Below are 20,560 nucleotides of genomic sequence, written 5' to 3'. Positions count from 1 at the left end.
CTCAGGACCCCTGAGAGCCTGAACGCTGCCATTACCCACTGAACCAGTAGTTTAGATGCTGCTTGGATATCCCAGCCCTCAATTCCAAGAACGTCTTCATCTCCTGCTTGATGACCTATGGGAGAGTCATCCTGAGTCACTTTTCTGAGCCTGTGTATCCATAAGGTGGATATACTAATGACTGTCCCCTTCCTTACTGTGAAATACTATAAAATACCCCTGCTTAAAATCTGTCCAAAACATTGTAACAAGACAGGTGTCAGTGGCTCATGGTTACAACCCTAGCTAATTTAGGAAGCTAAGCGCTAAGGATCACAGTTCAAAGCAATTTGGGCTTGCTTTGAACTGCAGAAAAGTCCATGAGACTACTTCCAAGTAACTACCAAAAACCTGGAAATGGTGCTGTAGCTAAAAGTGGTAGAGCACTATCTTGAACAAAAAGCTCAGGGATAGTCTTAAATTTATGCCCCAGAACCGGCACCAAAAAAATAAATAAAATCGGCCCATATTGGACTGGGAGTTTGGCCTAGTGGTAGAGTGCTTGCCTAGCATGCATGAAGACCCCGGTTTAATTCCTCAGTACCGGAAGTGGTGCTGATAGAGCTCTAGCCTTGAGAAAGTCCAAGGACAGTGCTCAGGCCCTGCGCTCAAGCCCAGGACTGGAAAAAAAAAAAGCCCATATGGACTATGCTACCAATGTGCCATATTCAAATTTGAATCGATAAAAGGACAACTTCTGAATTCCCATTGATTTGAATCCTGCAAATAAATAGGCTTCTGTCAAGCTTTTGAGGCTGAGAGCTCTCTGATAATAAAAGACTGAGTTTTGCACCTTTACACTAACTCTACACCTACACATGGCTGGTACCACAGTTGGCAGGCTAACAGAGGCAAAGATAGTGATGTGCATGGCCTGTGCCAGCCCCTAACCAGTGCCATCACCCACCTACTCCTCAACCCTTATCTGAGCCTAGAGTCCTGGAAAAGTTGCCCTGCTTCTTATGCTATGCTATACACATGAGCAGGAAGGTACTTCTGTTGTCTCTTGCCTGATCTAGAGGGAGAAGCTCCTAGTCAAAGTACCTCTGTGATCTGCAACCCCTGCACCCAAGGACCAGCAGTATTTGGTAGACACAGCTCTAGGCCTGAGCCATAATCGCTCCCAACCCCCTCCCCACAGGCCAGAAATATAACAACAGCCTTCCAACATCCTCTCTGCCTGCTGGCTTCCCGCCATCCCAGCCATTCTGAGCTCCAGGCCACATTAATCTTGCTAAAAAGCAGCCTAATCACATCATACCCCTTCCCACAGTTCCACCTAGCCCCTTCCTTTTGTATAGAGCAAATTTAAACATCTCCGGTCTAGTGGCTGCGGCCTTCTGTAACCTGACTCCACTCTTTCACACTTATCTCTTCTTTCACCCAGGCCGCAGGAAGTCACTTCCCACCCTACCCCCACTGTATCCCCCTGTTCTTCCCTCTCATGTAAGGCCCAGCTGGTCCACCTTCCATAGGCACTACTCACCACAGTAGCCTCCTGGGCCTCAGTGCCTCCACAGGGCATGCACAGACAGCGGAGGCAATCCATCCTGAGCAAGACCAAAGCTCTTCTGGACAGACGAAGAGCCCAAGACTCAGCTGGTAGGTCATCTTGCCCATGAGCAGGTTGGGGAAGAATTAAAGCCAGGTCTTAAACCCAGTTCTGATGCCTAGCCAGAATTCTGTCAATCCTAACTCTACCACCTCCAGCGGCCTGGACTCCAGATAAATACCACTGAGTCATGCCTACCTCATAGATAGGGGTTTCTGTCCTCTGGGGCTTTGCTCTTATCAGCCCCCATCAGACAGCTTCCTAGGGATGGCTACAGCCTATCCGGTGTCTCTCCCCACTCTCCCCTTAAACATAGTCATTAGTCTGCCTCTAATTTCTGTTACTTGGCTTTGTAATTCTAGCTTTTTGTTAGTTTACTAGAAAGAAGAGTCTCATGGACTTGCACTTTCCTGCCTGGGTTAGCTTCAAACCTCCATCCTCAGACCTCAACGTCCTACAGAGGAGGATTATAAACCTGAGCCTGTTACATGACTCTCAAACTCCCACTCAGTGGCCTTGATTACTCCCTAGATTTCCTGTGGAGGAAGACTTTAACCCAGAGGGGGTCCCTAATTTCCTCCCTTTTCGTGGCTTTCCACTTTCTATCGTGTCCCCAAAATTCTCAGTTCATTCTTGTGACTCTCCTTATATATGTTACAGGAGAAAACATGGTGTCCTATTACCAGCCCACAAAACACAATTCAAGTTGCACTCTTAAGAATGTCTCCCCCACGGCCAAGAGAGTAGCGTAGTGGTAGAGTGCTCACCTAGCATGCACAAAACCCTGGGTTTGATTCCTTAGTAGCACATATATAGAAAAAAGCCAGGAGTGGTGTTGTGGCTCAAGTGGTAGAGTGCTAGCCTTGAGAAAGGCAAAGGACAGTGTCCTGAGTTGAAGCCCCAAGACTGGCAAAAAAAAAAAAGTCTCCCCCCAGACAGAACGAGGGAATAGATGACAATATGAAAGTAAATGGACATATTACCTGATATATATAAGTGTGACCCCACTGTATATTACCTCTAAAATAACAATAAAGTAATAGATTTTTTAAAAAATATTGTCTCCCCCACTTCTCACAGGTGGAAACCAACCCCGGCCCTGGGAGCAGCAATCGTGTTTGCATAGCGTTGACAATTTACAGAGCAGTTTCACATTTATTGCCTCATTTCTCCTGATAACAGCATGGAGATGTTAGAAAGGCAAATATCATTATTTATGCTTAATCAATCAATGAGGTAGAAGGGTTAGAGAGCTTGTTTAAGGTCGCAGAAAGAGAGAAGAGCATTAAGGCCAGTTGCCTATATTACTGTACATCTGGGAATCCTGTCTAGTTAAAGACTGCCATTTACAGCCCATCCTAAAGGGACCCTGACCCAGTTTTTCTGTGCATTCTGATCCATGGTTTCTATCCTGGCTGTCCATGAGTCATGTGGAGGACTTTTCCAAATGTCATTTCCCAGCATGATGGCAAAGCCAGAGGTGTACTTGCCTCTGAATTATTTAGGCTACTGTCTACACAGAGCCTTTTCTCCCTGGGGTGAGATTCCAGTGCTGTCAGGAATGAGAGCCACTGACATCCACCCTGGCTTTCCCTGGGGACATTTGGAAAACTATTTTTAAATGAATTGATCTCTAGTGCTTGTCATAACCTCTTGTGGGCAGAGCTGAAGACAGCACCTCCAGCCTGGAAAAGACTCTGAAGATTCTGAGCGAGGTGGGGATAAAGTTCATCTCAACTTTTACATCAGCATTGCTGATGGTTCCGCTTCCACTGTGGGAAAGCTAACGAGAACCAAGTGCCAGCAGCTCACCCTTCTATTCCTAGCTACTCAGAAGACTGAGATACAGAGGATCACAGTTCAAAGCCAGCCTAGGCAGAAAAGTCCTGTGAAACTCTATCTCCAAGGAACTATGGGGGAAAAAAAAAAGAAAGAAAAGGAAAAAGAAACAAACTCTGGAGACATGGCAGTTCCAGTCAAGCAAGCAAGCTGAGCAAGCAGCAGGCCCGAAGTCAAGGCCCCAGGACAAAGTAAAAGAAAAGGCTGATGAAGCTGCACCAGCTACACAACTCCCTGGTGTGGCTGGACTTGTAAAAATCACATTCTCACCTGTGTCCTTCCCTGTTTCATTGACCAGAGTTCTACACTTCAACCAACATCCTATCAAAGCCCCCCCCCAAAAAAAAGACACCATAACCTATTTTATTTGGTCCATATGATATAAATATGGGCCACAATTTAAAAGCTGGGGTATATTACCTTAAAACCTCCATCTGTGGCATGTGGAGGCCATTCACACCACCATATAGGTGACTATGTGGCAATAGGGGTAACAGCTGAGTTCAGCCCCTGACCCTCAGACAGGCAGCATAGGAGCCTCCAGCTAGCCCATACCCAACCTACCAATTCACTAGCTCTAACTCACCATTCATACTCCTCCAGCCTCTGTGAGGCCAGTTTTTAGCTCCTAATGCTCACAATATAACAGGCCCAAGGCCTCAGGTGTTAGGACCAGGGTTAGAATGACACAAGAGATAAGAGTAGGGTGCAGGTTTCAGCCTTCCACCTGGATCTGACACCCAGGATGCTTTTCTAGTTTGCCCCAAGCAACTGCCCCTTTCTCCATCCTGACCTATTCACACAGCTCAGAGAGGGTCTGGAGGAGAAAGGGTTAACCAGTCTGCCTAGAGCTTTTAAGGCTTTGACCTGTTCTTTATCTCAAGCTGATCCTTCCCTCCCCCTCCCTCCCAAATGAAACCCCGTATCTTGTTGGGCCAGAGCAATTGCAGATCAACAAACTGTACCCTGAGTTTCCTGGGAATGGGTCTCTCCCTGCCCTTCCCCACCCCTATACCTAGACCTTAGAATTAGCCAAAGTTAGGCTGAGCAGAGCTGAGGCCTCCTCTTCCATACCTAGGCAGGGTTCCTAAATGGTAGAAGTTTAGCAGCCAGCAAATGATAATTAGTTAGCAACTCCTTTTTTATTTTACTAAGAAATTATTTTTAAAGTAATAATTCCTATTTCCTATCACCATAATTTCCTAGAGGAAAAAAAAATGTTTAAACCCAGACATGTAAAAAAATAATAGCAGTTTCTTTGTGTGTATGTTGGGGGGCAGGGAGATGTGGTACTGGCCTGTGCTTGCACAACAGGTTCTCTTAACACTTAAGCCATGTACCCCAGCCTCTTGTTATTTTCAAATAAGGTCTTACTTTTTGCCTAGGCTGGCTTAGGTGTGATCTTATTTATGATTCCCAAGTAGCCAAGATGACAGGAATGTACCATTGTGTTCAACTTTTATTCCCTAAGCTGGGGTCCTGTGAACTTTCTTCCTGGATTGACCTCCAACTGCAGTCCTCCCAGTCTCAGGCTTCTGAGTAGCTTGGCTTCCAAGTATGGGTTACTGTGCTTGGCTTAACAACAATTACTATTTAAGTAAGTTTGACCTTGTGATATCAATGGCTGATACTTAGACAAAGCTTATTATATACGAAGTCATTTTGGAGCTAAAGGTATAGCTTAGCAGTAAGGTCTATGCTTAGTTCTTGTGAGGCCCTTGGTTCGACTCTACCAATGACAAAAACAAAATAACGAAACTCTTGGCTTACTTTATTTGAGCTTCAAAACTGACCAATGAGGTAGATATCTGTAATAGCCTCATTTTATAGATCAGAAAACTGAGTCACAGGGGAGTTGAGCCCAAGGCCACAGGCTCCTCAGTTGGAAGTCTGGTAATACAGCCAAAGTGGTCTAACTCGAGACCACGCTGCCATTCCAGTCAGGTGAATTATGCATTGTCTTCTTCACTCTCATTTTACTAAAGCCCAATAAAACATGTCATCAATATTCTGAGGACCTGCTTTGAGGAGTCTGTCCCTTAAGGAATGGAGTGCCACAGAATTTGAGTTGTAAAGTCTGGTCAGTGGATCCTGACTCTGCAAGCCATGTGTGTGTGGGTGGGTGTGGATGTGGGTATGTCGGTGTGTGTGTATGTCATCTGTGTTTTGTGTGTCTGGCTCTGTGTGTGTCTGTGTCTGTGTGCATGTGTGTGTCTGTACATATGCAGGTCTTAGGGCTGGAACTGGGCACTGTCCCTTAGCTTTTGCACTCCAGTTTGGTGCTCTATCACTTAATCCACAGCTCTACTTTCAACTTTTTGGCCATTAATTAGAAATAAGAATCTCAGCTTTAAGCAGGTGCCAGTGACACACATCTGTAATCCTAGCTACTCAGGAGGCAAAGATCTGAGGATTGAGATTCAAAGCTAGCCTGGGAAGGAAAGTATATGAGACTTTAATCTCTAATTCATCAACAGAAAACCATAAGTGAAGCTGTGGCTCAAAGTTGTAGAGCACTAGCCTTGAGCAGAAAAAGCTCAAGGATGTGGCCCACGCCCTACCCTGAGTTCAAGCCCCAAGACCAATAACAAAAAAGTCTCAGCTTTGAACCCTCATCCTCAGATCCCAGCCTCCTGCATAGTTAGGATCACGGATGTGAGCTATCATGCCTGTCTTCTGCAAGCCTCTTTTACAGGGCAGAGGTATGTGATCAGGGAGGGACGGTGGGTGGTGGGCTCTGTCTGGAAGGCCTTGCTTGGGGGTGGGAGTGGGCATCTGGCTTCAGTTGATTTCAGTGGCTTTCTGAGTGTCCCTGCTCCATCACTGTCCTCTGCTGGCCTGTGTCCGAATGCCCATCTAGCTTGTCAGCCTTTCAGCCTCCATCCCAAGCTTCCCTTGCCTCGGAGCAGCAGCTCCTCAGGTCCCCTGGGAGCCATGTTCTCCTTCTCAAGCTTTCTCTGTCTTCTTCCTCCACCTAGTCATTTATTCTCTCAGCAAATATTTCCAGAGCATCTAATCTGCCCTATCCTGACAGGTCGCTAGAAATGCAGCAATGAATAAGACCAAGTGCCTGCCGCCTGCCCAAATGCTGCGGGGTGGGGGGTGGGGGGTGGGTGGAGAGACAGACAGAAAACAAATTGCTAATTAAATATACATCAGGCCGAGCTCTAGCAGGAAAAATAGAGCCGGGTGTAGCCTGCACAGCTTCATCCCATGCTATCCATCTCTCCCTTGACTTCACTAAAGAATGCTTCAATTTTTAGCCGAACTCAGGCTCCCAAAGGATAATGGACCACATTTCCAGCTTTCCTTGCCCCTAATATGATCATATCACCAAGTTGTGCTTGAACCTAATAGTGTCTCCTGGAAGCTTCTAGAAGTCTGCCTTAAGACTTATGTGCTACTTTCCTTTCTTCCTTTCTCTTTTTCCTTTCTGCTTTCCTTCCTTCCTACTCCCCCTTTTCCCCTCCCTCCCCTCCTCTCCCCTCCCCTTCCTTCCTTCCTTCCTTCCTTGTGGCTCCTTAGATTATGAGCTAACCTGAAAGATGGCAGCCACACAAAATAAAGCAACAAAATAAACAGGTATGTGCCTATCACAAGGGTGCCCTGTATCAGCACTACCAACTTTTCCAAAATAAGAGAAAAATAAAATTCTAGTGCATTTTTTTTGTTTTGTTTTTTCCTCCAGTTGTGGCTTTGGGCCTCCTATTACTACCAGCCAAATCTAATCCTAGCTGATACCCAGGTTAAATATATACAGGGTATAGCCTGGGAGTTTGGCCTAGTGATGGAGTGCTCTCCTAGCATGCATGAAGACCTGGGTTCGATTCCTTGGTACCACATACATAGAAAAGCTGGAAGTGGTGCTGTGGCTCAAGTGGTAGAGCACTAGCCTTGAGGCCCAGGCCCTGAGTTCAGTCCCCAGAACTGGCTAAATAAATAAATAAATAAATACAGGGTCTGATGTGTCCTGTGAGCCAGGAAGGACAGGAGGGGCTCTCTGAGGAAGTGACAGCTGAGCGGAAAATAAAATAAAAGGAGGAAGGGAGTCAGGCCAATGTTAGAAAGTATCCCCCGCATCACTCTCTTCTGTCACCCAAGCTGGAAACCTGAGCAACACCTACATCTGATTAACATCTACAAACTCCTTTGATTCCAATCTTTCTCATCATTCCTTCCCCATAGTGAGTTAAACTGGGCCTTCAAAAAGATGAGTCGGGCCAGGAGTTTAGCCTAGTGGTAGAATGCTTGCCTAGCACGCACGAAGACCTGGGTTCGATTCTTCAGTACCACATACATAGAAAAAAGCCAGAAATGGTGCTGTGACTCAAGTGGTAGAGCTCTAGCCTTGAGAAAGCCCCAAAGCCCAAGGACAGTGCCCAAGCCTTGGACTGGCAAACCCGTGACCTTATTTGGAAAATGGGTTTTTGCAGAGATAATTGAGGATCTCAAAGCCTAGGGCTATAGCTCCTGGGTAAGTATGGGTCCAGCACACTTGAGGCCCTGGATCCAATCCCATGTGTGCACGCACGTGTACATGCACATACACATGTACACATACACAAAAAGTAATCATAAAAAGAAGGATAGTAATAGCAGCTGAGTGGCCAGTGTCAAAGTCAGCCTGGAAAAGAAAGTTTGAAATACTCTTATCACCAATTAACCACAAAAAGCCAGAAGTGGAGCTGTAGCACTTGAGCTCAAGCTCAGAGACAGTGCCCAGGCCCATAGTTCAAGCCCCAGGGCTGGCCAAAAATATAATAATAATAATAATAATAGTAGTAGTAGTAGTAGATTAGGTCCTGATACAAAGCAGAAGAGACCACATAAAGACAGAGGTAGAGACTGGCAAGCAGCAGCCACCAGCCAAAGAACATCTGGAGTTGTCAGAGATAAAGAAAGAAGAAATTCTTCTGGTGATACTTGTAGAGCTGTTGAGAATACATTTCTAGGTGACTGTTTTTTTGTCTTCGTTTTTGTTGATAATTGGGCTTTGGATCTAGGACTCACTAGGCAGATGTGCTGCTACTCCCTGAACCAAGATCCTGGCTCAAATTTCTGTTGTTATAGGCATGAGCCACCGGTACTTGGCTGATTTGTATTTTTTTAATGCAAAAGAATCATTGTATTCATAACTCTGACTTATGAAATTATAATCCCTTTGTAAAACTACTTAAAAATAACAATAAAAAACCCAATACCTCTGAATGCAGGATTAGCTACTCAGGAGGCTGAGATTTCTGGATCATGGTTTGAAGATAACTCAGAAAGGAAAGTCCTTGAAACTTTTATCCTCAGTTAACCTCCAAAAAACCAGAAGTGGAAGTATGGCTCAAGTAGTCGAGCACCAACCTTGAGAAAAAAAGGTCATGGACAACACCCAGGTCCTGAGTTCAAGCCTCAAGACTGACACTAAAACACAATCAGCACAGTTGGGGCCAGGAGTGTGGCCTAGTGGTAGAGTGCCTGCCTAGCATGCATGAAGCCCTAGGTTTGATTCCTCAGTACCACATACACGGAAAAAGCTGGAAGTGGTTCTGTGGCCCAAGTAACCTTGAGAAAGCTTAAGGACAGTGCCCAGCCCCTGAGTTCAAGCCCCAGGACTGGCTCATGCCCATAATCCTTGCTACTCAGGAGGCTAAGGATCATAGTTCAAAGTCAGCTCAGGCTAAAAATATCCATGAGACTTTGATCTCCAATTTAGTTAGCAAAAACCAGAAGTAGAGCTGTGGTTCATGTGATAGAGCAACAGCTTTAAATACAAAAGCTAAGGAACAGTGCCCAGGCCTTGAGTTGAAGCTCCAGGAAAAGTTCCAGCACCAAAAAATAAAAAGGAAAGATTGAACATTTGTCCCTGTTGAGTGCAGAGTGGACAGGTGTCATGTTCTGGCCTACCTATCCCTATACAAGTCAAAAGACAGGGGGAGGCACCTCCTCCCTCTCCAAGGCTACCTCATAGTTGCTAGGCAACACAGCTCTGACACTTAACATTTTGCTTTCAAGAAAAGAGTGAACCAACTGCTGGTAGCTCATGCCTATAATCCTAGCTACACAGGATGCTGAAATCTGAAGATCATGGTTCAAAGCCAGCCTGGGCAGGAAAGTCCATGAGATGCTTATTGCCAATAAACTACTAAGAAAAGAGCCAGGAGTGAAGCTGGGCTCAAGTGGTAGAGCACTAACATTGAGCAAAAGAAGCTCAGGGACAGTGTCCAGGCTTTGAGTTTAGACTGTAGCACCAGCACCAAAAAAAAAAAAAAAACAACAAAAAACAAAAAAAACAGAGAGAAAAGGATGAGTACTGGCTTTTAGAACAAGGCCACCTCAGAAAGCACCTGTGCTGTGGAGATCTGAGCGTGGGACAGAGCGGGCCAGAGGTGCAAGAACTCCCCCCCAAGGGAATTCAACCAAAGCCATTGTCAGAATGCCCAGTGGCAAAACAAACGTGTTGGTGTCTTACCTTACTTTCAGTAAGTGGGGGTTGTATTCTTGCTTCAACTGCTACAGCCTTAAAGAAGGACAGGATGAGAGAAAGCGTTACAAAGACACCTCAGCAGCCTTTATTCACAATGCCCTGATGCCTGTCACAAATCAGTCACACTCCAAAGGCAAATGCAATTGCAAGAGCTTTACAATGTTTAGGCAGATTCAAACACTCCCAAGGTGTCTCTGGTAAAGGCAACAGCACTTTAAAATGTGCAGTTTATGAATTTATTCCCATGCACCCATATCAGGCACTTGCAAATGCGCCAGCACTGTGCTAGACACTGGAGATTTGGAGATGAGAGCAATCCTAGCCCCACAGGTGGATTTCGTGCTCCAGATCAGTGCCTATGCCTTCTGGCTGCCACATGTGGCCTGTCATACTAGCTGCTTTGTGCCCTCTCCAAAGCTGGCCCAGCCTGCTTTCAGCTCTTGGTGGCACCCTGCCTGGGGCTGGCAAAGCCAGCCAAAGTGCACAGGAAAGGGGACAGTGGGGGCTGTGAGGTGGCAACAATCTCTCAAACAAACTTGGTGGCTTGGAAATGTTCCTCCTTTTCCAGAGCGAGCAAAACAATTTCCTGCTCTGTTTGGGAGATGAAGAAAGCAAAAAGGAGGTGTTGGCATTGCAATGACCAAAGGGAAGGCGAAGTTTACGTCTTAATGGCTGCATGCCCTACTGTCATCCGAGCCAGTGCCTTAGCTTCAGCACACGTGAATGAGGCACAGCTCTCTTCCAGTGTTAGCCCAGGCAGGAATTGTAGGCCCTCAAAGCCTGTATGAGTAAAGACATGTCCGGGATGCACTTTGCAAAGCCCTTCTCAGAGCAAACCAAGGGCTGCATTTCAACCACTCCTGCAAGATGTAAAAAATGCAGGATGGGTGGGGGAGCATCCCTGAGCTCATAGTCACAAGTTCCTGAGACGAAGCAGGACCATCCAGGCCCCAGGGATGACCAGGCAAAAGTCTCCCCAAAGCAGGCTGCAGCTTGACAGGATTCTGGTCCTCAGGCACATGTCAGTGGGCATCCCAGGTCTTGTCTTTGCTTTTACCCCATGGTGTTCGATTTCCCACTTGATCCTGTGAAAGGAAACAGCTGGAGTGTTTACTCCAAGGACACCTCTGCCAGGAGGAGGATTGCAATGAGCCAGCTGTTAGCACCATGGGAACTAGCATGGTGGAGAGTTAGGGGTCAGCCACATGGGGTCTGGGCTTGAAGCCAACACAGGACCCTGGGTAAAGGCTGTGGCATGTAAGCCCGTCTCTCTAGAAGAGAGGAAAAGTGATAGAGAGCTTACCCCTTCCTTCTGGCATATCTGCCCCATGGCAAGGAGGTGCTTCTATGCTGGGTCTTCTCTTAGTACCTACTCTCAGCACCAGAGTCTCCAATGCCTAAAGAAAGATCAAGTTCAAAAGAATTAGCTGAATCTCCACAGTCTCATCCCTGTCTTTGCCAACTTCAAAGCTAAAAATCCCAGTACTGAAGATTGAGGACAGGGCAGGCCCTGTTTCTAGAAGGATCCATAAACCTAGATACATCTCCTAAGAGGAGATTATTATAGAAGAAAGTCCCAGGAATCTTAACTTAGAAGAGGGTAGAAAGTCTTTGTCGTTGTCCAGCTCCTCCGTGTAGGAGTCCAGCTGCTGAGCTCTGGGGAAGAAATCTCGCAGAAAACACAGTAGGGAAAAGCTTGAAATAAAACTTTTTTTTAACGTACCCCTAGTGACTTATATCTGTAATCCTAACAACTAAGAAGGTTGAGATTTGAGGCTCAAGGTACAAAGCCAGCCTAAACAGGGAAGTCTGTGAGACTCTTATCTCCAATTAACACCAAAAATGCTGGGGGGGGGGGGGCGGGGCGGGGGGCAGGAGTGTGGCCTAGTGGCAGAGTGCTTGCCTTGCAAGCAGGAAACCCTGGGTTCCATTCCTTGGTAGCACACAAACAGAAAAAGCCTGAAGTGGTGTAGTGGTTCAAGTGGTAGAGTACTAGCTTAAGGAAGCCCAAGGACAGTGCCCAGGCCCTTAGTTTAAGCCCCAGGACTGGAAAAAAAAAGTGGAGTTGTGGCCCAAGTGGTAGATAGTGCTAGCCTTGAATTAAAAAAAAACAAAACAAAAACCTAAACAACCACCACAAAAAACCTAAAGGACAGCATGTAGACCTTGAGTTCAAGCTCCAGTACACACACATGTACATGCATGAAGGAAGGAAGGAAGGAAGGAAAGAACCAAAGGAAGGAAGGAAAGGACAGAAGGAAGGGAGGAAGGAAGGAAGGAAGGAAGGAAGGAAGGAAGGAAGGAAGGAAGGAAGGGGAGGGAAGGAAAACAATGTATATTTGTCAATTACACAGCAATAAAACAAGGATAGGGAAAAACTGCCTGCTAGCTAAATGTCAGATATCCTGGGTTAACTATGGCAATTTGGTTAAACAATCTCTGTCATGTCCTGGAGAGCTCAGAGATGTATGTGGTTTGCCTAACAATTATCACACTGCAGCAAATCGAAGAGTCCTTCCAGTTAAGGCCCCTTCTCCTCTAACAGGAAGCCAAGAGTCCAGCCTTTTAAATGCTGGCATGTGCTGTGCTCCTGGCTGCTGATTGGCAAAGGCTCAGGTATAGCTCAGTTCCACTGGAGCCTGGCTCAAAGGCACTTAGTGGATTGTTTTTGTTATTGTTACTGTTATTTGTTTGTATCTGTAATGTGTGTGTGTGTGTGTGTGTGTGTGTGTGTGTGTGTGTGTGTGCCAGTCCTGGGGCTTGAACACAGGGCCTGAGTGTTTGTGCTCAGGGTTATCCATAGCTCCAGAGTCTTATGACTTTCCTTCCTGGACTGGCTTTGAATTGCAATCCTCAGATCTCAGCCTTCTGAGTAATTAGGATTACAGGCATGAGCCACCAGTGCCCAGGTTGTATCTCTGAGTTCACATGTAATCCTTTCTTCATGAGTTTGTGTGGGAAAGGAAAGCCAGACTTGGGCACTGATGGCATTTTATCTGTTTCTCAGCATGCTTGCACATAGCAGCCACTGTCTCGTGCTCCCTGTCTTGTTACCACGTATCAGTAGACTCTCAGACTGAGGCTGCACAGACTCTGGGTATCTACAGCAAGTACATGCCATACATAATTCGCGCTTATACAGCCCTGAGGTCCAGGGCAGGCACTGAGGCCAGGCTGCCAGGCTGACCATGGATCAAAAGCTTCTTAAACAATTTGAACTTCGGTCCCCTTGACTATAGACTATAAACAGTAAGGATATAACAGCTGCACAGGATGGGGAGATGTTTTCTTATAAACAATACATTTAAAATACAATGCTTAATGGCGGGCACACAGGTGGTTCATGCCTATAATCAGCTATAATGTAGCTCAGTAGGGTAGAACTTGCTAGTGTGAATGATTTGATTCCCAGGGCCACCAAGTAAATCAATAAATCTTAATTTCTTAGCTTATTTTCTGCAATGCACACATCATTCTAGTTCATTACTTAAAGGCATAGAATTTTAAATTTTTAATGTATACTTCTTATCAAATGATTCACTTTTTAACATATATATTTCTGAGTTGGAAGTGTGGCCTAGTGGTAGAGTACTTGCCTAGTATGCATGAAGCTCTGGGTTCAATTCCTTAGTACCTCATACACAAAAAAATCCAGAAGTGGTACTGTGGCTCAAGTGGTAGAGTGATAGCCTTGGGTAAAGTCCAAGGACAGTGCTCAGGCCCTGAGTTCAAGCCCCTAGACCGGCAAAGAAAACAAAACAAAACCCCAGGTCTTCATGCATGCCAGGCAAGCACTCTACCACTTGGCCAAACTCCCATCCCCATCAACTTTGTTTTTATAAAACAGTGCTCTACTAATCATGCTGGAAAGGCTTACAGTTCCACAGATTCCACATCCATCTGCCTTCTTTCTAACATGTAATGGTTTTCTGAGTCTACACCAAAAGTTACTCTGGCCAGGCAGGAGCCACCTGCCTGTAATCCCAGTCACTCAGAAGGCTGAGCTCTAAGGATCAAGGTTTGAAGCCAGCCTGGACAGGAAAGTCTGTGAGACTTATCTCCAGTAAAAGACCCAAAAAAGTCAAACGATCAAAAAAAATGAAGCTGTGGCTCAAGTGGTAGAGAGCTAGTCTTGAGCCCAAAAGCTCAGGGTCTGAGTTCAAGCCCCAGGATAGGACACCAGAAAAAAAATAAAAACAAGATGCTCTGGATCACAGGGCACCTTACAGTGAATGAGCATCATCCTTCCTCACTGTGCTGGTGGGAAAGGCCACATGCAGGGGTCTGCAGGGCTCAGGAGGATCTGGTGTACGGCCCCTTTCTCCTCCTTCCATTCTCTACCTGTTGTTACCCAGGAGTTGCAGGGGGAAGGGAAAGAACTTGACAGACTGACCCATATCAGCAGATGATGCAGGATTGAGGGGAGGGGGCCCATCATACACATAAGATATGCCTCGTGGTCCCACTGTGCATGCACCCCAGTTCATATTGTCCCATCTCTAATACCCTTGTGGATCATTCTAGAACTTTCTCTTCCTGTCTCCCTCTCACAAAATCTAAAATATTGGTATAACCTAAGCCCTGGCCCTTCCAAAAAAATTCTGGCAGAGACATTTTGATACACTTTGCAAATGCCTTATTTTCTGGATCAATTCGCCTGAATTTAGGGTTCCAGCTAGCTCAGTACTTAGAAACAAGAGAAAGCCATCATGCATTCACATCCTGTTCTGTATTTCTTTCTAGTTCTGGCCTGCATGGTGGTGTTTTTGCCTATGGTTCAGAAAGGACATGCCAACAAAGGCCATCTCCCACCTTCCTCACAGGCAGCCCATTGGGAGATCACTACAAACTGCACTATGGAGTTCATACGATCTGTCAATACACTCTAGATAACTCAAACAGGTGTTCACAAGAACCTCCAGTAAGAACCATTAACCCTGTTTCACAGATGAGGAAACCGGGGCCCAGAGAAGTCAAGTGACTTCTCAAGGTCTAACAGAGGTAAGTAGCAAAGCCAAGATTTGAAATCGGGCTTTCACCCAGTCACTTCTTTTTTTGTGTGTGGGAGGAGCTACTAGGGATTGAATTCAGGGCCTCACATTTACTAGGCAAGTGTTTTACCACTTGAGTAATGGCCCCTTTTGCTTTGCCTTGTTCTTTTCCCATGGTCAGCAATGAAATGTGATCCTCCTATCCCCTCCCCTAAGTCCTAAGTAATTAGATTTATAAGCTGGTACCACCATGCCTAGCCAACATTCAAATTCTCCTCCCCCCCTCCCTCTCCCTCCCTCCCTCTCCCTCTCCCTCTCCCTCCCTCCCTCCCTCCCTCCCTCTCTCCCTGTCTCTCTCTCTCTCTCTCTCTCTCTCTCTCTCTCTCTCTCTCTCTCTCTCTCTCTCTCTCTCTCTCTCTCTCTCTCTCTCTCTCTCGTGCCAATATCCTGAGAGCTTGAATTAAGGGCCTGTGTGCTGTCCTTGAGCTTCTTCTTTTTTTTTTTCTCAAGTTTAGCACTCTATCACTTGAGCCACAGCTTCACTTCTGGATTTTTTGACAGTTAATTAGAGATAAGAAAGCCCACTAGGCTTTCTTGCCCAGACTGGCTTCAAACCAAGATCCTCAGATCTCAACCTTCTGGGTAGTTAGGATTGTAGGCATGAGCCACTGGCGCCAGCTATCCCCCAAATTCTGATCACTGCACAACACACAGCAGCTATTCAGAAACTAAGGTTAATAGAGAAGGGAAACTAGAGGCAGAGGGAGTGAGAGTTTGAAGCCAGCCTGGGCTAGAAAAGGAGACCTTAACTGATAGATGAAGAGAGAAAAGGAGAGGAAGAAAGAAGGAGAAAGAGGAGGAGGAGGAGAAGGTAAAAGAGAAGGTAGAGGAGGAGGAGGAGGAGAAAGAGGAGGAGGAGGAAGAGGAGGAGGAGGAGGAGGAGGAGCAGAAGGAGGAGGAATGGGTACTCAGGGGAGAGTTATTTTACAATTTATCAGACTGTGCTATTGGCACAGCATCCATCTTTAAAGTCATCTTCAAACAAACATTTGGGTCCTCTACAAACTATTGTGTAGTCTGGAGAAAGTGCCCTCTCTGGGCCTCATCTGTGAAATCCATCAACTTAAAATGTCAGGATCTACCTTCCAGAGTCTGAGACATACTCTATTATGTATGTTATTTTACACAGGGCTGGAAGCTACCTGACGCAGAAGGAGGGGTATGAGGCCACAGCGGGGCCGCCCCTGCCCGGCCACCTGCACACTTGCCTTGGGATGGCTTGAGTCGCCCCGGCTGGCTCTTCACTCAGATTCACTCTCATGTTTCCGGATGGACAACATACGCTTCCCTTGCAGTCAGCTGTGGATTCTTGGCACAGCGTGTGAGGCGTGGGTTTGGTGCTGGGCTCTTTCTTTCCTCCTTCCTTCAGGAACAATGCTTTGGGTAACAGTTTGTCAGCTGGTTCTTTTGAGTCTTGAGAACAGAAAGAGACAAAGGATGCATTTATTTATCATAAAACCAAGAGTCACCAAACAGTTGGGGTGTGTGATGGCCTGTGGAAAGAAGGGCCCAGGCCTTGGCTGCCACCACAGGCCTTGTGGGCAGAGGCCGGGACACTGGGATGCCCTTGACCTTCACACGGTGGTTGGTGATGTTGAAGCTCTCAGTCCCAAAGGGCCCCACAGAACTGTTGTGGAGGGTGGGGGCCCAGTCTGTGAGAGCGGTGAGGAAAACAGTGATGATGTGTGAAGGTGATGAGTGCCAGGCACCGGACTGGGGACTCCTGGAAGCTGCCCACAGCATGGAGAAGTAGAGAGAACTTCACAGACAGTGCAGCTGAAGCTCAGAGAAGTTCATTCCCATATTCACAGAAGCACCATGATTGCAGAGTTGGGCTCTGAGCTCAGTCTCTGGAGCTCTGAGGCATTAAAGCTTTATTTCAGGGGTATAGTAGCCAAGCATGGAGCTTGTAAGAGATCAGAGCTAATGAAACCAGCCCAGGTTTTAAAGTCTGTGAAGAAATACTCAGTTAGATGGATACGACTGGAAAAGGTAAAGCTGTGGTTGGTACTGGATGGAGCTGGGCTCCACCTGGCAAGACAGAGCTCTACTGAATGTCCCAGGCCTCTTCCTTTTCTTCCTTCCCTCTCTTCCTTTGTTCTGTGGGGACAAAACCTTCTGTTCCTTTCCTGGAGGTGACTCAACTCCGTTTCCCACCCAGCCACCCCACTTCTCCTTGCTCTTCTTGAACAGGGTCCTCTCATGGCACTCACAGACTGCAGGGGAAGGTGCTAAGTTGGATATCACCCAAATTTAAGTGGAAAACTGTGAGTTTAGTAGCTGAGATGAGCCATGAAATCTAATCATGGAAGAATTCCTGGAGGGAGGGATTTTGGAACTGTGTTACGGTCCTCTTTGTACATCCCAGGGTTTAAACCCAGAACTTTATACTTGCTAAGCAGGTATTCTATCACTTAAAGCCATGCCTCCAGCCTTTAATTTTTTTTTGCTATAGTTATTTTTAGTGCTCTTTGTCTAGAGAAGCCTGAACTAAGATCCTCTTAACTATGCCTTCCACATAATTAAGATTACCTCTTTTTTTTTTTTTTTGCCAGTTGTAGGGCTTGAAATCAGGACCTGAGCACTGTCCTTGGGCTTTCTCAAGGCTAGTGCTCTGCCATTTGAGCCATAGCACCACTCCTGGCTTTTTTTGTACATGTGGTACTAAGGAATTGAACCTGGATCTTCATGCATGCTAGGCAAGCACTCTACTACTAGGCCAAACTCGAAGACCCAGCCACTTTTTTTGGAGATAGGATCTTGATAACATTTTGCCCAAGTTGAACTTAACCTACAATCCTCCCAGTCTCTACTTCCCATGTACTGGAGAAGTGTGCCACCATACTTGACCCAAGACAACCTCTTTAACAAATTGCACTGGGAATACTAGATATCTATATGCAGATGACTGAAAACTATGCCCTCATCTCTCACCCTGTATAAAAACCAACTCAAAATGGATCTTAAGTTAAGACACACATTTTTGAAAATACTAGGGGGAAATAAACATTCAAGAAATACTTAAAAACTGAAGCATAAGTAACAACATTCTGAGGAGGACTCCAATATCTCAAGAAATAAAAGCGAAAACTGACAAATGAGTTAGGCACCAGTGGCTCACATCTGAAATTGTAGCTATTCAGGATGCTAAATCAGAAGATCAAAGTTTGAAGCCAGCCAGGTTAGGAAAATTCATGAGATTCTTACCTCCAATAAACTACCAAAAAAGCCAGACCTGAAACTGTGGCTTAGGTGGTAGAGCACTAGCCTTGTGCATATAGAAGCTCAGGCCCTGAGTTCAAGCCCAAGACACACACACACACAATTAAGCTGAGTGTGATGGTGCATGCCTAAAATATCAGCATGCAAGAGGCTGAGACAAGAAGACTGGGAGTATGAGGTCAGCCAAGACTACATATTTTTATTTATTTATTTATTTTTAAGAAAAAGGGTGGGGGAGGGGCGTGGGAGAATGTGAAGAAATAAAAAGCAAAGAAAGGAAAAAGAAAAAAGTTGACAAGTAGAATCAAATTTTTTAAAAAAAATCATCAAAGAGATAACCTTCAGAATGGGGGAAAATCTTTGCCAGCTATTGATCTGACAAGAGATTAATATCCAGAATACAGAAGGAAGAAATAATTGGGACCAGGAGCATAGCCTAGGGGTAGAGCGCCCCCCTAGCATGCACAAAGACTGGGTTTCCATTCCTCAGTACCACATACACAGAAAAAGCCAAAATTGGCGCTGTAGCTCGAGTGGCAGAGCACTAGCCTTGAGCAAGAAGTGTCCAAGGACATTGCCCAGGCCCTGAGTCAAGCCCTAGGACAAAGCAAGAAAGAAAGAAAGAGAGAGAGAGAGAGAGAGAGAGAGAGAGAGAGAGAGAGAGAGAAAGAGAGAGAGAGAGAGAGAGAGAGGGAGAGAGAGAGAGAGAGAAAGGAAGGAAGGAAGGAAGGAAGGAAGGAAGGAAGGAAGGAAGGAAGGAAGGAAGGAAGGAGCCAATGAAGTAAACAGATACTTTCCAAATAAAGTTGTACAAATAAGCAATACATACCTGAGAAAGTGCTCGACCCCCAGCAGCCATCAAGGAAATGCTAGCCAAAAGCTCACCCCAGTCAGAATGGTCATCGTCAAGAAAATGTGAGGTGTATGAGGCAGTGGGGGGACCTTCTCCACCGTTACTGGGAATGTAACTTTGTGAAGCCACACTGGAAAGCAGTATGGAGGTTCCAGAAGTAATTAAAATTATAACACAGCCTTATAACACACTACTGTTTTTGAGTCCATGCCTGGAGGAGTCAGCTTACACCAAAGACACCTGCTCACCCGGGTTTACTGCAGCACCATTCGCATCAGCCAAGTGATGGAATCAGCCTAGGTGCCCATCGATGGCTGGACGAAGTGTGGTACGTGCATACAGCCGAGCACTACTCACCACAGTTCAAGATGAAACCATGCCATCTAAAGGCAAATGGGTGGAACTGTCGATCATCGTGTGAAGTGAATAAGGCCAGACTCAGACGCGCCAGAGCTAAATGCTTTTTCTCATTTGTGGAATCAGGAGGGGTGTGGGTCATGAAAGTAGAAGGGACACTATCTGAGAAGAGGAAAGGGATGGGGGTAAGATAGAATGATGGTGGGGTGACTATGATAAAAGGCCCATATGAAAATGTCACAAAAATCATTATTTTCCGACAATTAATATATGCAAATAAAAACTCTTTTTTGATGGCATACACACTTGTTGTTCAGACACAGGAAGAAGTGAGATGATTCACCATGTCGAGACAGCCCAGCTGAAGTCCAGGAAGCCCTTGAGTAGGGGTCTGTCTGCCCCCCAGCCTGGTACCCACCCAAAGCAGCACCCCCAGACCAGTGGAAGCCCACAGGGACATTGGCACCTGCAGAGGACCTCAGCCTTTCAGCCATGATGTGGCATCCACCACGACAAAATCTCCATAGAACTTACTATGAAATGGGCCCTGACGCTTCTAGCATAGGACGGGCCTTGGAGAGTCACCACAAAGCTCCTTCCTCGGAGGCTGCAGTCTCTGCTGCTCCACTGTCTTGATGATGCCACACAACGTGTGGGCCCACGCTGGCCTCTCGCCATACTCTGGAGACAATGATCATCTGCCCACCACCACGTGATGGCCAAGCCAAACCTCTGTCTCATTTTTACCATCCAACCACAACAGCTCATTTAATTCAAGCCTTTTCACAGAGGAAGCAAAAGACTTCCTAATCTCAAGCAAAAAAATGCCAGCTATGCGCTCCCACATTCTGCCAGCCCTGGAGCTGAGGGCGCCAGGGCTGTCACCCTAACCTCCCAGCTGATCTGCAATTCAATTCTCTTTTGTACACAACCACACAACACTGCAGACAGTTCAGACCCAGGCTTCTCCCCTGGACGGTCCGTCTTTGTCCTCACCCCCAACCCACAGCCTGACCTCACAAGCTGACTCGGAAGCCGAGTCAGACTAGAATCCGAGCCAGAGACTAACCACATAGCTCCAGCCGTCTTTGGGAAGAGAAATGGTTTTCCGGTTTTCCGGTAATCATGGTCTGCTGTGTACCAGGTACTGGAGGGAAAAGGGATGGGGAGTG

The 20,560-nt window shown here is 46.3% G+C and overlaps 1 protein-coding gene across 1 annotated transcript in view; it reads right to left on the bottom strand.

The window, feature by feature from the left end:
- LOC150054226 (hexokinase-1) overlaps positions 1-20,560 on the bottom strand; it is a 78,708-nt gene that overhangs the window by 55,637 nt on the left and 2,511 nt on the right. Inside the window, exons 2-4 of the mRNA XM_090346465.1 lie at positions 16,165-16,369; positions 11,209-11,302; positions 9,891-9,938 (exon numbers count right to left, since the gene is read on the bottom strand). Coding sequence (XP_090202591.1) covers positions 9,891-9,938; positions 11,209-11,235 — 75 coding nt within the window. The 5' untranslated portion in view covers positions 11,236-11,302; positions 16,165-16,369. The remainder of the gene's footprint in view (positions 1-9,890; positions 9,939-11,208; positions 11,303-16,164; positions 16,370-20,560) is intronic.

This window comes from Megascapheus bottae, chromosome 15, assembly GCF_031878675.1.
Source record: "Megascapheus bottae isolate mThoBot1 chromosome 15, mThoBot2.hap1, whole genome shotgun sequence".
NCBI classification, from domain to species: Eukaryota; Metazoa; Chordata; class Mammalia; order Rodentia; family Geomyidae; genus Megascapheus; species Megascapheus bottae.
Note: the sequence above shows the minus strand (reverse complement) of the source record. Positions and strands in the feature narration are given on the sequence as shown.